Raw genomic sequence first — 15,245 nt, forward strand, 5'->3', positions numbered from 1 at the left:
TATAATAAATAAGAATGCGGAAATTAACTCAACTAATCCGAAGAACTAGTGGCACAAGACATGAGCAACTAAGATTTGAATTATAACATTGGCAAGAAGACATACATCATTTGTTTGAAAGTTACAGAAATAGAAATACAAGTCTTATACTACCATGAACAAGATGATATGAGATCGCTGGAATGTTGTAGTCTTCAATGCTTGACCTCGAACTCCACATCTGCTTAGCTCCAAATATCTACACGTAGGATGCAAAAGAGTAATTGAGTACAACTGACCTCATGTACTTAGTAAGTATTTTGATAAACCTTGGTAAAGTAGTGGCGAGGTTTTTAAGTCAAAAGGTACTCACAAATATGGCATGTGCAGTTCATAAGCAAGAGAAATAACAAGAGAAAACACAAGTAATAGTAAAATGATAGAATAAGAGAAATCACGAGAATGTTTGACAAACATAACAACTAAACCTTTCTCAATAAAGCAAGTCTATGAGGAAGAAACTGTCACGACCCAAATCTTACCACGAGGGTCTTGATGTTACCTAGTCTATAAAACTAAGTAAGCCAACCACTTAACAAGACTAAAACACCTAAAACATGATATAATAAGACTGAACAGTGACAGTAATGATAATATAAGACTAGAAATAGCCAAAATGCAACTAGGTAGTATAGAGTCATGCACTCTAAACTATGTACATAAGAAGTCTCAAAATACAATACTATTTGAAAATAAAAATAGCAGTATCATCATAGGGTTGGGACTCCAAGGGACTGTGATGGTCATACAGCTCTAGCTTGAATCCTCGCAACTAATGTATGCTCTCACTCCCTAGGATAGTTGCGTCCAACACCTGGATCTTCACAAAAATATGTAGGAATCTAGTATGAGTTCACCACAATCAATACCTAGTAAGTATCAAGACTAACCTCGCTGAAGCAGTAACGAGGTTGAAGTCATACGATACTCAATAGTCAAATAACTTGTAAAATATATCAATAATTGGTAATAGAATGTATAACAAAAAAAACAATATCAACATTCTCTTTAGAACATGTGATAGCAACTCAACGCAATAGTTTTGACAACAAGTCATCAAATAAAAACACAGATATATGACAAGTCATACCTATATTTTTTCACAATAACAATATCCACCCTTATCACTTATAGCAATATACACCCTTATCGTTCTGCACCTGACACAATAGCAATATACATCCTTAACACTCCTCACCTAACACAATAGCAATATCTGCATTTATTGCTCCGCAACTGACACAATAGCAATATCTACTCTTATCACTCTACACCTGTCACAATAGCAATATCAATCACAATTGCAAGGCAATAACCTCGTGCCAACGCCCAAACAATTGGCCACAATATGTCCACATGTGCCATAATCACAACAATGTAATAAGTCAAATCATTATCAAATACCTACGCTCACAATTTGTCAACAATGTTCACAAGGACATGGAAATAAATAAATGTGGATGAGATTTCATCATATAAACCATGACTATGTCTAAATCAATTTGGAAATGATCCCATAAATTCCCAACTTGGCCAATTTAGGAAATGATAATCCTAAAACATGATCTCTAGCATGAAAAGGGTAAGCTCGTGTCACGACCCAAACCGATGGGCCGCGACGGGTGCCTGAGTCCTACTTGTCAAACACCCTAGGCATGCGTCTAAGGTATGAACTTGAATAACATCTGCTGAATTACGAAAATAACATACACATAGGAAATCTGCCAATAAGGCATATGTACGTATACATGTAAAATACAGTGAGCGAGCTGGCAAGGCTACTATAGACAACTATACATCCAAAATTGAAAGCCGACAAGGCCACATACAACCCAACTAGACATGCTGTATATAGACCTCTAATAGAAACATGACTGTACAAAGACGGAACTGAGCCACGTCATATCCATATATATATTTATATATATATATAGACACACACACACAAATGTATCGTACCAAAATCAAAAGCAACTCTGGATCAAGTGGAACACGCTAACTCTCGCTGATCAGGGATCCTAAGAAGGGGACCGTCAACTTGCCTACCTGCACCTATGGGCATGAAACGCAAACCCCGTACAATAGGGCATCAGTACGAAAAATGTACTTAGTATGTAAGGCATGAAAATTAGTATATAAAAGATATAAATGAAACATGGAATAAAGAAACACATCATTAAATCTAAATATCTTTGTAAATTCTTAAACGTTTATAATGTCATGCACGTGCGTATAAATGTAGTTTCATTCATAGGTATGGGCGTTGTCATGACCCCGGTTCGCCCTCCGTGAACCATCGTTACTACACCTAGTCTCTACGACTAGGTAAGCCTAATTTGCGGAAGAAAAACCAAAATTTTCGGAAGTAAAACAATTTAAAACAGAAATAAAGTAGTAACAATGTTTAAATGTGCCGCTCGACTCATACCATGTTTAACTCTCAATACCAATACATAAATCCAAGACCTGAAAACCCACGAATCACAAGCTAAGATCAATACTACATAGCTCTAACTCCGGAATGTCTAATAAGAATACAAAAAAATATAGAAGGGCTAAATACTAAAAAGCAGGAATAGAAAGGGACTTCTCGGTCTACGGACAAGGCAGATGCACCTCGAAGTCTCTAGAGCAGTCGCCTCCTTAAGGATGATAGTCCTGAGTAGCGGTACCTGGATCTGCACATGAAAAACATGCACAGAAGCGGCATGAGTACACTAGAGCAATACACAGTAAGTGCCAAGACTAACTTCGTTTGGGTAGTGACGAGGAAGGTCAGGGCCCTACTGAGATTAAATAAATATAAAGATGACAAGATAAGATAAGTCGTACAATTGAAAATCTACAGTAAGAATCTACATAGGATATAAGAGTACAATAATGGAAGTAGAGATGAAGGCAAACCACAAGGAAGTACCACTCATAACAAGGATGATAACTGGGGATCTCTTGGTATCCTCAATATATGCTAGGAATATCTTGGTATCCTGAGGATATCCTGGTATCCTTAATATATGCTAGAGATCCCTTGGTATCCCGAGGATCTCTCGATATCCTCAATATATGCTAGGGATCTCTCGGTATCCCAAGGATCTCTCGGTATCCTCAATATATGCTAGGGATCTTTTGGTATCCCGAGAATCTCTTGGTATCCTCAATATATGCTAGGGATATCTTGGTATCCCGCACCTCAATTCAGATCATAAATACGTACATGGGATCTCCCGGGATGTCGTCCTATAGTTCCAAAGTAAAAACACACAGCAGCAACACAAGAATACCCAATTAAGCTAAATTTCGTACCAAGTAAACAGTTAATTCTAGCCTAACATGCTTCACGTAATGCAGTTAAGGCAGTTTAAGCAAATAGGCTATTAAGTCAACTAAACATGCTTTTCTAAACTAGCAACAGGCTAAATTCACAAGTACAATAAAACAGGAAAAAAGAACTCAATTTAAATACTTAAGGGAAAAACGGATTTTCAACAATTAGCTCAAGTATGCGCTCGTCGCCTCACGTACAATGCATTTCAATTATCAAATATATCATATCCTAAGGGGAAGGTCCCCCATAAAAGGTTAGACAATCCACTTACCTCGAACCGCCTCAAAATCAATCCGAAACCACGCTCTTGCCACGAGTACTCGACTCCAAATGACCCAAATCTATTCAATTCAATTTCATAATGTAAATAACACTTCAAGTAACTGATTCTACAATTAAATTCTAAGCTAATATGCGAAATTAGGTAAAATGACCAAAATGCCCCTGGGGCCCACGTCTCGGAATCGGGTAAAATTTATAGTTTCAGAATTCTCACACTCTCATGGGTCTAACCATACCAAAATTATCCAAATCCGATGTCAAATCCCCAATCAAAACTCAATTTCTTGGTCTAAGAACTTTTCCCCCAATTTCCACCAAAATTTCGAAATTAAAGGATGGATTTAAGTATAGATTCATGGAAATTAGTCTAAACCAAGTAGGAATCACTTACCCAAATTGCCCAGGTGAAAATCTCTTCAATAATCGCAATCTCCCGAGCTCCCAAGTCCAAAATATGAATTATTGTATAAACCCTCGATTTTGGGTTTTAAATTCTGCCTAGGTGTTTTGTTCAACGCAATAGCGAAGAGTAAAAATTGATGTCTCCTGAACTGGGCTACGCGTACGTGAGATGGGGCATGCGAACGTGAAGAAGAAAAGGGCAGGCTTACGCATTCGCGGAAAAATCAATGTGGATGCGAAGGGAAAAAAGGTCACTGTACCCCTGGCTCCTAGTTCTACTACGCGAACGCAGAAAGGGGGAAGCGAACCCGAAGGAGGAGGGGGTAGAATTCCGCGATCGCGAGCCAAATGATGCAATCATGAAGAACGATTTAATCACCCTCCGAAATTACACTACGCGAACGCGAAGGGAAGGTCGCAAATGCGATTAAGGAAACCTGATACCAGATTTTTCTGCAATTCTACAAGTTCCAAAACGACCCGTTGAGCATCCGAAACACACCTGAGGCCCCCGGGACCTCAACCAGACCTGCAAACCAATCCTAAAACATCATTCAAACTTGTTCCAACCTTCGGAATGCTCAAAACAACATCAAAACTCCTACTTTTCATCGGATTCAAGCTTAAGAATTCTAAAAACTCTAGAAACACGCTTTCGATCAAAAAGTATATCAAACCTCGTCCAAACGACCTGCAATTTTGCACACACATCCCAAATGACACAACGGAACTACTGCAACTCTCGGAATTCCATTCCGATGCTCGGAATTCCATGAATAGAGTAATTTATGAAAACTATGAGTTTGTTCGTTTCTTCTGTATAATTTGGACCATGCCAAAAGAAATAAGGGATGGCCTAAGAATACCTGGAGTAGGGAAAACACCGTATAATATTCCGTTTGAAAACCTTCGTTGATTGAACTTAGAACCCAAAAAAATCGGATTAAGATTATGCTTTTTGAATTCTTTGAACGAAATCTGCTTCTGCTTCTTTGAAATTACTTGAATAAAATTTGCATATTTTGAAGCTTTCTATACATCAAACCAAGATGCTTCTGTTCACTTCTTTGATGCTTTCTGGACATCAAGCAAGAATATAGGTTTACCTTTTACTTGATAACGTTTTTTTGTTCTCTTTTGTCTAATATGCCAATGTAACAAGACTTTGTTAGAAGTCTTGTTTTGTTACTCATTAATTTCCATTTAATGCTTAGGTAACCACCTAGGCATAAATGACTACTTAGTCATTTCCAATTTTATGGCTTCTTGCCACATGTAATTCATTAATTTCTATCCACTTATTAGTTAACTAGGTAATATCACGTTATCCTGTAATTAACCAATTACTTGTATTATTTAAAAATTATCTCAAATTACCTAAAAATACTACTTATTTTTTAATATACTTTATACATTACACTACCATGGTCATGTGGTACCTTGCATGGTACTAGTTCCTAATTATCGGGTATTATCGCTCGAGACGTATTTTATCCCAAATTGGCCACTTTCAATGAAACTCATTTTCTTTAATTCAGGTACCATTTATCCTTCATGACACTTACTTATCGCTTGTTATAAATAGTATAAATATGTTAACCGCAAGTTAATCTCACCCCCGAGTCTGCGTCAATTAACTGAAGACGAAACGTTTAGTGTACGATAACGCGAGATGTAACATCCTTCCCCCTTAGAAATATTCGTCCTCTAATGTTTAACTCTCCGGGATCTATATAACCCTGGGCAGAGTTGCCTTTGTAACAATACTACTACTAGCTCGTCCTGTAGAAACTTAATAATTCAACGCCACATAGGATCACAATCATCAATAACGACAATGGCCTCATGCGACCAATGATAATAACTGACACCAGAATCCATACACGTACCTTAAGGTTATGACATCTCGGTCGGACCCTTCTTTAGAAGAGGAAATTAGTAGGTATATCTAGACTTCATGTCTTCCTCAACCTCCCAAGTCATTTCTTCCATATTATTGTTCCTCCAAACTATTTTCACGAAGGCTACCTCCTTATTCCGTAGCTTGCGGATTTGCCGGTCTATGATGGCAACCGGAATTTCCTCGTATGACAAGTCCTCTATAATCTGTACATCATCCGTGGGCACCACTCAGGTAGGATCGCCAATACACTTCTGTAACATAGATACGTGAAAAACCAGATGGACAGACTTCAATTCCGAGGGCAATTCTAACTCATAAGCTACTTGGCCCACTATCTGAATGATCCTATAAGGTCCAATATACCGTGGGCTAAGTTTCCCTTTCTTGCCAAATATCATCACACCCTTTATAGGTGACACCTTTAAGAATACCTAGTCATCAACCCCGAACTCTAAATCTCGTCGCTGCACGTCAGAAACTCTGAGCTATCAATAGTCGATCCTGGATTAACTTCACTTTTTCTATGGCTCGCTAAACCAGGTCTAGCCCATGTAATTCAGATTCTCAAATATCGAACCACCCTATAGGCAACCTACACTTTCGTCCGTAAAGAGCTTCGTATGGAGCCATCTGAATGATGGAATGGTAGCTATTATTATACGCGAACTCAATAAGCGGCAGATGATCATCCCAGCTACCTTTGAAGTCGATTACACAAGCTCGTAACATGTCTTCCAGAGTCTGAATAGTACGTTCAGCCTGTCTGTCTGTCTGGGGATGAAATGTTGTACTAAGACTTACTTGAGTCCCCAATCCTTTTTGGAAGGACCTACAGAAGTTAGCTGTAAATTGAGCTCCTCTATCCGAGATAATAGATGCGGGGACACCATACAGTCGTACTATCTCCTTAATATAAAGTCTTGCATAATCCTCTGAGGAATATGTTGTCCTAACGAGCAGAAAATGGGCTGACTTTGTAAGCCTATCAACAATCACCCATATCGAGTCGAACTTACGCTGGGTACGAGGTAAACCTACGATGATGTACTTATTGATTACTTCCATTTCCAAGTCGGAATCTCCATAGCTTGCAATAACCCATCAGGTTTTTGATGCTCAATCTTAACCTGCTGATAGTTAGGACACTGGGCAACAAATTCTGCTATATCCTTTTTCATTCCATCCCACCAATATACTTCCTTGATATCATGATACATCTTTGTTGCTCCTGGATGGATAGAATAACGAGAATAATGGGTTTCTCCCATAACCTGCCGATACAGCCCTACAACATTAGGCACACATAATCGCCCTTGATATCTGAGGACTCCATCTTCTGTAATTTCAAACGGTGTCTTCTCCTTATGAAGAATGGTATCCCTATAATGAACTAACATAGGATCCTCGTACTGGCGTTCCTTTACTTCAATTACGAAAGAGGATGTTGTCGTATCCTGAAGAGTAATTCCAATATCACCTGAGTCCAGTAACCGAACTCCAAGACTAGCTAGCTGATGAACCCCATAGGCTATTCCCCTCTTTCTGGCTGTAAATACGATAGGCTACCTATATATCTACGGCTGAGGGCGTCGGCTACTATGTTCGCCTTCAAAGGATGGTACAAAATATCAACGTCATAGTCTTTAAGTAGCTCCAACCATCTCCTTTGATGTAGATTCAATTCCTTTTTCTTGAAGATGTACTGGAGGCTTTTATGATCCATAGAAATATCAACATGAATGCCATATAAGTAGTGCCTCCACATTTTTAGTGCATGAATCACCGCGGCTAACTCTAGATCGTGGGTCAGGTAGTTCTTCTCGTGCTCTCTTAGTTGTCTAGAAGCATAAGCCACAACCTTACCATGATGCATCATCACACAACCCAATCCAACGCCGAAAGCGTCACAATAGATCACATAACCATCGGTCCCTTCTGGGAGCGTTAAAACTGGTGCTGAAGTTAATCTGTCCTTTAAGGCCTGAAAACTCCATTCGCAAGCGTCAGTCCATTGAAACTTTGCTCCCTTATGAATCAACTTTGTTAAAGCTGCTGAAAGGGAAGAAAATCCTTCTACAAATTTCCTGTAACTACCTGCCAAACTGTCACGACCCCGGTTTGCCCTCTCTGAACCATTGTGACGGCACCTAGTCTCTACGACTAGGTACGCCTAACAATGCGGAAAATAAACCAATTTGCGGAAGAAATAATTAAAAACTGAAATAGTGAAATAAAACAGTATTTAAAGTGCCGCTCGACATTCACAATACCAGCTCTCGAAAACTAATAAGATTTCCCAAAAACCGGAATCTCATGATCACAAGCCTTTGAATGTCTACAAGCATCTAACTCTAGAATATCTAACAAAGGAACGAAAATACAGAAGGGCTAATACAAAAAGGGAGAGTAGAAAGGGACTCTTCAGTCTGCGGACACGGCAGATATACCTCGGAGTCTCTACAAACGCCTCGTCTCACAAGTGATAAGTCTGAATGGAGGTACCTGGATATGCATATGAAAAACATGCGTAGAAAGGGCATGAGTACACCGCAACGGTACTCAGTAAGTGCCAAGCCTAACCTCGGTCGGGTAGTGATGAGGAAGGTCAGGGCCCACTGAGATTAAATGAAATATAAGGTATAACAGAATAAGATAGGCAGTACAGTTGAAATGTAATAGTAAGAATTAATACAGGATAATAAGGATAACAACAACTGAAATAGAGACAAAAACAATCACATGGAAATACCACTCTTCACAAATATAACAACCGGGGATCTCTCAGTATCCCAGGGATCTCTCAGTATCCCGAGGATCTCTTAGTACCCTCAATATATGTTAGGAATCTCTTGGTATTCTCAATGTATGCTAGGGATCTCTTCGTATCTTCAATATATGCTAGGGATATCTTGGTATCCTCAATATATGTGCTGGGGATCTCTCGGTATCCCGCACTTCAGTTCAAATTATAAATACGTACAGGGGATCTCCCCTGATGTCGTCCCGTAGTCCCAAAGTAAAATACACAACAATAGCACAAGGAATACTTAATTAAACTCAACTTTATACCAAAGTAACACAAGCAATTCTAACCTAGCATGCTTCATGTAAATACAAATAAGGCAGTTAAAGCAAATAAAGCAATTAAGTCAATTAGACATGCTTCTCTACACTAACAACAATCTTAAATTCCAAGTAGGACAAGCAGGCAAGGAAAGACACAATTTAAGCTATTTTAGTGAAAACATGATTTTCAATAATTAGCACAAGTACACACTCGTCACCTCACGTACAAGGCATTTCAATTATCATAATACCAATCCTAAGGGAAAGTCCCCCACATAAGGTTAGGCAAGCCACTTACCTCGAACCTACTCAAAATCAATCCGAAACCACGTTCTTGCCATGAGTACTCGACTCCAAATGGCCCAAATCTATTCAAATCAATTGCATAATGTAAATAACACTTCAAGTAACTGATTCTACAAATAAACTCTAAGCTAATACGCGAAATTAGGTAAAAATGACCAAAATGCCCCTCGGGCCCACGTCTCGGAATCGGGTAAAATTTATATTTTCAGAATCCTCATCCTCTCACGAGTTCATGCATACCAAAATTATCCAAATCCAAGGTCAAATTCGCAATCAAAATTCGAATTATAGGTCTAAGAACTTTCTTCCAATTTTTCCTAAATGTTCACTTCCAATCCGAAATTAAATGACAAAAACTAACAATAGATTAATGGAATACAACTAGAAAGGGTTAAGGAATTGCTACCCACTATTTCCTCTTCAAATTCCTCCCAAAATCGCCCTCTCCCGAGCTCCAAATCAATTTTCCAACTTTTAAAACTAAATCCTCGAAGATCCTATTTTCTGCCCAGCAATTTCGCTTCTACAGTCAAGGGACCGCACCTATGGTCCTGCTTCTGCGGAAGAATGACCGCACCTGCGAAAACTCATTAATTTCTCTAAGTTCGCACCTGTGACCTACTTACCGCATCTGCAGTCACGCATGTGCGTGAACTCATCCGCACCTGCGGCTCTTTGCCTTTCCTCATCTGGCCGCTTCTGCGGCTTAATTCCGCATCTGCAAGAGTCGCATTTGCAGCCTATCAACCGCATATGCGGTTATGACAGCAGCCCAAAGAACTTAAGCTGCAAACTCCAAATTTCCATCTTCCCGTTAACCACCCGAAATCATCACGAGGCCTCTGGGACCTCAACCAAAAGCACAGACAAGTCATATACCACTATCCAAACTTATACCAATCTCCAAAACACCTCAAACAATATCGAATCAACAAATTAGCATCGGATTCACGCCTAAGAACTTAAAAAACTCACAAATACACTTTCGATCAAAAAGTCTATCAAACCTCGTCCGAATGACCTAAAATTTTGCACACACGTCACGTTCAACACTACGGAGCTACTCCAACTTCCGGAATCCCGTTCCAAACCTTAGATCAAAATCTCACTATCGAATCGTAAACTTCCAAAAAAACTCAACTTTCGGCATTTCAAGCCTAAATTAGCTACGGACCTCCAAAACATAATCCGAACACACCCCTAAGCCCGAAATCACCCAACGGAGCTAACAAAACTATCAAAGTTCCATTCCGAGCCGTCTTCACACTGTTCCAACTACGATCAAATTTCCAAAACATAAGCTCTCATTTAGGGACTAAGTGTCCCAAAACTCTTCGAAACTCCAAATAATTCTTCCTGGCAACTCACAATAGCAGAAACAAACACGGGGAAAGCAGTTAATAGGGGATCTGGGCGTAAATTCTTAAAACGACCGACCGGGTCATTACATCCTCCCATACTTAAACATTTGTTCGTCCTCGAACGAGCATAGAGACATACCTGAAATAGAGAAAAGATGAGGATAACGGCTGCGCATATCCTGCTCAGTCTCCCAAGACACCTCCTCGACCGGCTGACCCCGCCACTGAACCTTTACTGATGCAATGCTCTTTGACCTCAGCTTTCGAACCTGCCTGTCCAATATCGTCACTGGCTCCTCAATATAAGATAGATCCTTGTCCAACTGGACTGAACTGAAATCCAACACGTACGACGGATCATCGTGATACCTCCGGAGCATCGAAACATGAAATACCGAATGAACTCCTGCCAAGCTGGGAGGTAGGGCATTCTTATAAGCAACCTCCCCAACACACCTCAATATCTCAAAAGGGCCAATAAACCTCGGAATCAACTTCCCTTTCTAACCAAATCTCATAACACCCTTCATAAGCGAAACCCAAAGCAGAACCCGCTCTCCAACCATATAGGAAACATCACGAACCTTCCGGTCCGCGTAACTCTTCTGTCTGGACTGGGCTGTATGGAGTCTATCCTGAATCACTTTAACTTTCTCCAAAGCATCCTGAACTAAGTCTATGCTCAATAATCTAGCTCACCCCGCTCAAACCAACCCACCGGGGATCTACACCGCCTACCATATCAAGACTGATAGCTGTTGTTGTAGGCAAACTCCACCAATGGAAAGAACTGATCCTACGACCCTCCAAACTCAATCACACACGCATAGAGCATATCATCAAGAATCTGAATAGTGCACTCGGACTACCCGTCCGTCTGAGGGTGAAATGATGTACTCAACTCCACCTGAGTGCCTAACTCATGCTGAACGGCCCTCCAGAACCGTGATGTGAATTGAGTACCTCTATCTGAAATGATGGAAACTGGAATACCATGCAGACGAACAATCTCCTGAGATATAAATCTCCACCAATCGCTCTGAAGAATAAGTAGTACACACATGAATGAAATGCGCGGACATGGTCAGTTGATCCACAATCACCCAAATGGCATCGAACTTCCTCAAAGTCCGTGGGAGCCCAACTACAAAGTCCATGGTGATCCTCTCCCACTTCCACTCTAGAATCTCTATCTACTGAAGCAACTCACCTGGTCTTTGGTTCTCATACTTCACCTGTTGACAGTTGACGCACCGAGCTACAAACCCAACTGTGTCTTTCTTCATCCGCCTCCACCAATAGTGCTGTCTTAAATCCTGATACATCTTCGCAGCACCCGAATGAATGCAATATCCTGAGCTGTGGGCCTCCTCTAAAATCAACTCATGAAGCCCATCAACATTGGGTCACAAATCTGACCCTGTATCCTTAATACCCCATTATCACCAATCGTCACATCTCTGGCATCACCATGCTGAACCTTGTCCTTGAGGACAAGCAAATGAGGGTCATAATACTGACGCTCCCTGATACGATCAAATAAGGAAGACCGAGAAACCACGCAAGCTAGAACTCGACTAGGCTTCGAAAGATCCATTCTCACAAATTAGCTGGCTAAGGCATGAACATCCATCGCCATAGGCCTCTCCAATGCTGGTAAATAAGCCAAACTCCCCAAACTCTCTGCCCGGCGACTCAAAGCATCGGCCACCACATTGGCCTTGCCGGGTGATACAAAATAGTGATATCATAGTCCTTCAGCAACTCTAACCACCTCCTCTGGCGCAAATTTAGATCCTTTTGGTTGAATAGGTGCTGCAAGCTCCGATGGTCAGTATAAATCTCACAAGGCATACCGTAAAAATAATGACACCAGATCTTTAGGGCGCGAACAATGGCAACTAACTCGAGATCATGGACATGATAATTCTTTTATGCACCTTCAACTGTCTGGACGTGTAGCCAATCACCCTACCGTCCTGCATCAAAACCTCTCCAAGGCCAATCCTAGAGGCATCACAATAGACAGTGTAAGACCCCGAACCTGTAGGCAATATCAAAATTGGGGCTGTAGTCAAAACTGCCTTGAGCTTCTGAAAGCTCGCTTCACACTCTTCCGTCCACTGAAATGGAGCACCCTTCTAGATCAGTCTGGTTATAGGGGCTACAATGGATGAAAACCACTCAACAAAACGACGGTAGAAACCCACCAGGCCAAGAAATTTACGGATCTCTGTAGTTAAGGATGGTCTGGGCCAACTCTGCACTACCTCTACTTCCTTTGGATCCACCTGAATACCCTCACTCTACACCACGTGGCCTAAGAATGCCACAGAATCCAACCAAATCTCACATTTTGAGAATTTAGCATATAACTTCTTTTCTCTCAAGGTCTGAAGCACTATCCTCAAGTACTGCTCATGATCTTCCCGACTCCGGGAATATACCAGAATATCATCAATAAAGACAAATGATGAACGTGTTAAGATATGGCCGGAACACACTGTGCATCAAATGCATAAAGGCTGCTGGGGCATTCGTCAGCCCAAATGACATAACAAGGAACTCGTAATGACCGTACCAAGTCCTGAAAGTAGTCTTCGGGTTATCTGGCTCCCGAATCTTCAACTGATGGTACCCTGAACGTAAGTCAATCTTAGAAAACACTCGTGCACCCTATAGTTGGTCAAACAAATCATCAATACGAGGCAAAGGATAACGGTATCAGTGTAACTTTGTTCAACTGGCGATAATCAATACACATACACATAGAACCATCCTTCTTCTTCATAAACAAGACAGGAGCACCCCAAGGTGATACACTGGGCCGAATAAAACCCTTATTAAGAAATTCCTCCTTCAAATCCTTCAACTTCTTCAACTCAGGAGAGGCCATACGATACGGAGGGATAGAAATGGGCTGAGTGCCCAGCAACAGATCAATGCCAAAATCAATATCTCTATCAGTCAGCATACCCGGAAGGTAAACTGGAAACCCATCAGAATAATTCCGTACTACTGGGACTGAATCAACAGAAGGGGTATCAATACGGACATCTCTCACATAAACTAGATACGCGTCACACCCCTTCTCAACCATACACTGAGCCTTATGGATAGAAATAACTCTACTGGAAGTGTGATCTAAAGCACCCCTCTACTCAACACGCGGTACACCTAGCATAGCCAGTGTCACGGTTTTGCCGTGACAATCAAGAATATCATAATGGGGAAACAACTAACCCATGCCCAAGATAATATCAAAATCTACCACGCTGAGCAACAATAAATCAGTTATGGTCTCAAAACCACTAAGAGCAACCAAACACGACCGATAAACATGGTCCACAACAAGATAATCACCCACAGGAGTAGAAACATAAACATGGTAACTCAAAGAATCCCGAGGTACACTCAAATGCGGAGCAAAATAAGAAGACACATAAGAATTAATGGAGCCTGGATCGAATAGAACCAATGCATCTCTATGACAAACCATGACAATACCTGTGATGAGAGAATCAGAGGCAACAGCCTCGCTACGGGCAAGAAGGGCATCGTATCTGGTCTGGCCTCCCATTCTAGGGCGACCTCTACCTCCCCGACCTCCCCCTCTAGCTGGCTGAGTAGGTGGGGTAGTAACTGGTGCTGTGATCATAGCTTGAGAACTCTGCGGGGCACGCTATGGTTGAGAAGTATGTAGAGGTGCACTCCTCCCAAGTCTAAGGCAATACCTCACCACATGATGTATGTTGCCACACTCAAAAAAAACCTCGCAGATGACGTGGTAGTGGAAGCTATGCGGTACAGGTATTCTGAGAGCCCTGAACACCTGAAACATTGTGTGAATCCTAAGACGCAAACTGAGCTAGTTGACCCACAAAACCTCTACCATGCCGTACTCTTCTTCCAAAATAAGGACCAGTGGGTCTCTCTAGTCTACAAGGTCTCCTCGCTTCCCTATACTCTCTCTCCTGACCTCATCAGTCCTCTCTCTCCTGGACCTACCTGTCCTCTACTCCGAGAGAGGTCCCCACCACCCGCTGAACTAGGACCATAGGCTGTGTCACCATGACACCTGGATCCTAACCAATGAGAACTCACTGCTCTGGGGTGGGGATGTCAAAAGTCTAGGTCCCTTCCCCGATTTGAAAAGTAGTTGGTACAACATAAATCAATCTCGCCTGAACCATATTGATACCCATTTCCCTATATATTTTCAATATGCAAAATAACTTCAAAATGGCATATATATGCATATATAAGCATATCCAAATATTTTATTATTTTTCCATGATTTCTAAAGGCTTTTAAATCAATTTGTTTCCCTCTTTTATCAATAAAAATTCAATAATTATTTTTAAATTTATTATTTTGGTAATTCATCTATTGTATTTTAATCTTTATGCCAAAGTATGGCTAAGGTAATTTTTACATATTTTTACAATTTTTATTTAGTATTTTTTAAAGCTAATTGCACATAATTACAATATTAGCCTTGTTAAGATTTAATTGTGTTTTATATTCATAAAATTAAGCCCTATATTTTTAAATTATTATT

General features: G+C 40.7%; 1 protein-coding gene across 1 annotated transcript; it reads right to left on the minus strand.

The window, feature by feature from the left end:
* Positions 1-7,479: 7,479 nt before the first annotated feature.
* Positions 7,480-13,784, minus strand: LOC138873601 (uncharacterized). The gene is made up of 4 exons (XM_070152073.1): positions 13,460-13,784; positions 11,895-12,056; positions 8,256-8,311; positions 7,480-8,121 (listed from the first exon to the last, which is right to left on the minus strand). The coding sequence occupies exons 1-4, from the start codon at positions 13,782-13,784 to the stop codon at positions 7,480-7,482; spliced, it is 1,185 nt and encodes a 394-aa protein (XP_070008174.1).
* Between the last annotated feature and the right edge of the window lie 1,461 nt (positions 13,785-15,245).

Source organism: Nicotiana sylvestris, chromosome 7 (genome assembly GCF_000393655.2).
Source record: "Nicotiana sylvestris chromosome 7, ASM39365v2, whole genome shotgun sequence".
NCBI classification, from domain to species: domain Eukaryota; kingdom Viridiplantae; phylum Streptophyta; class Magnoliopsida; order Solanales; family Solanaceae; genus Nicotiana; species Nicotiana sylvestris.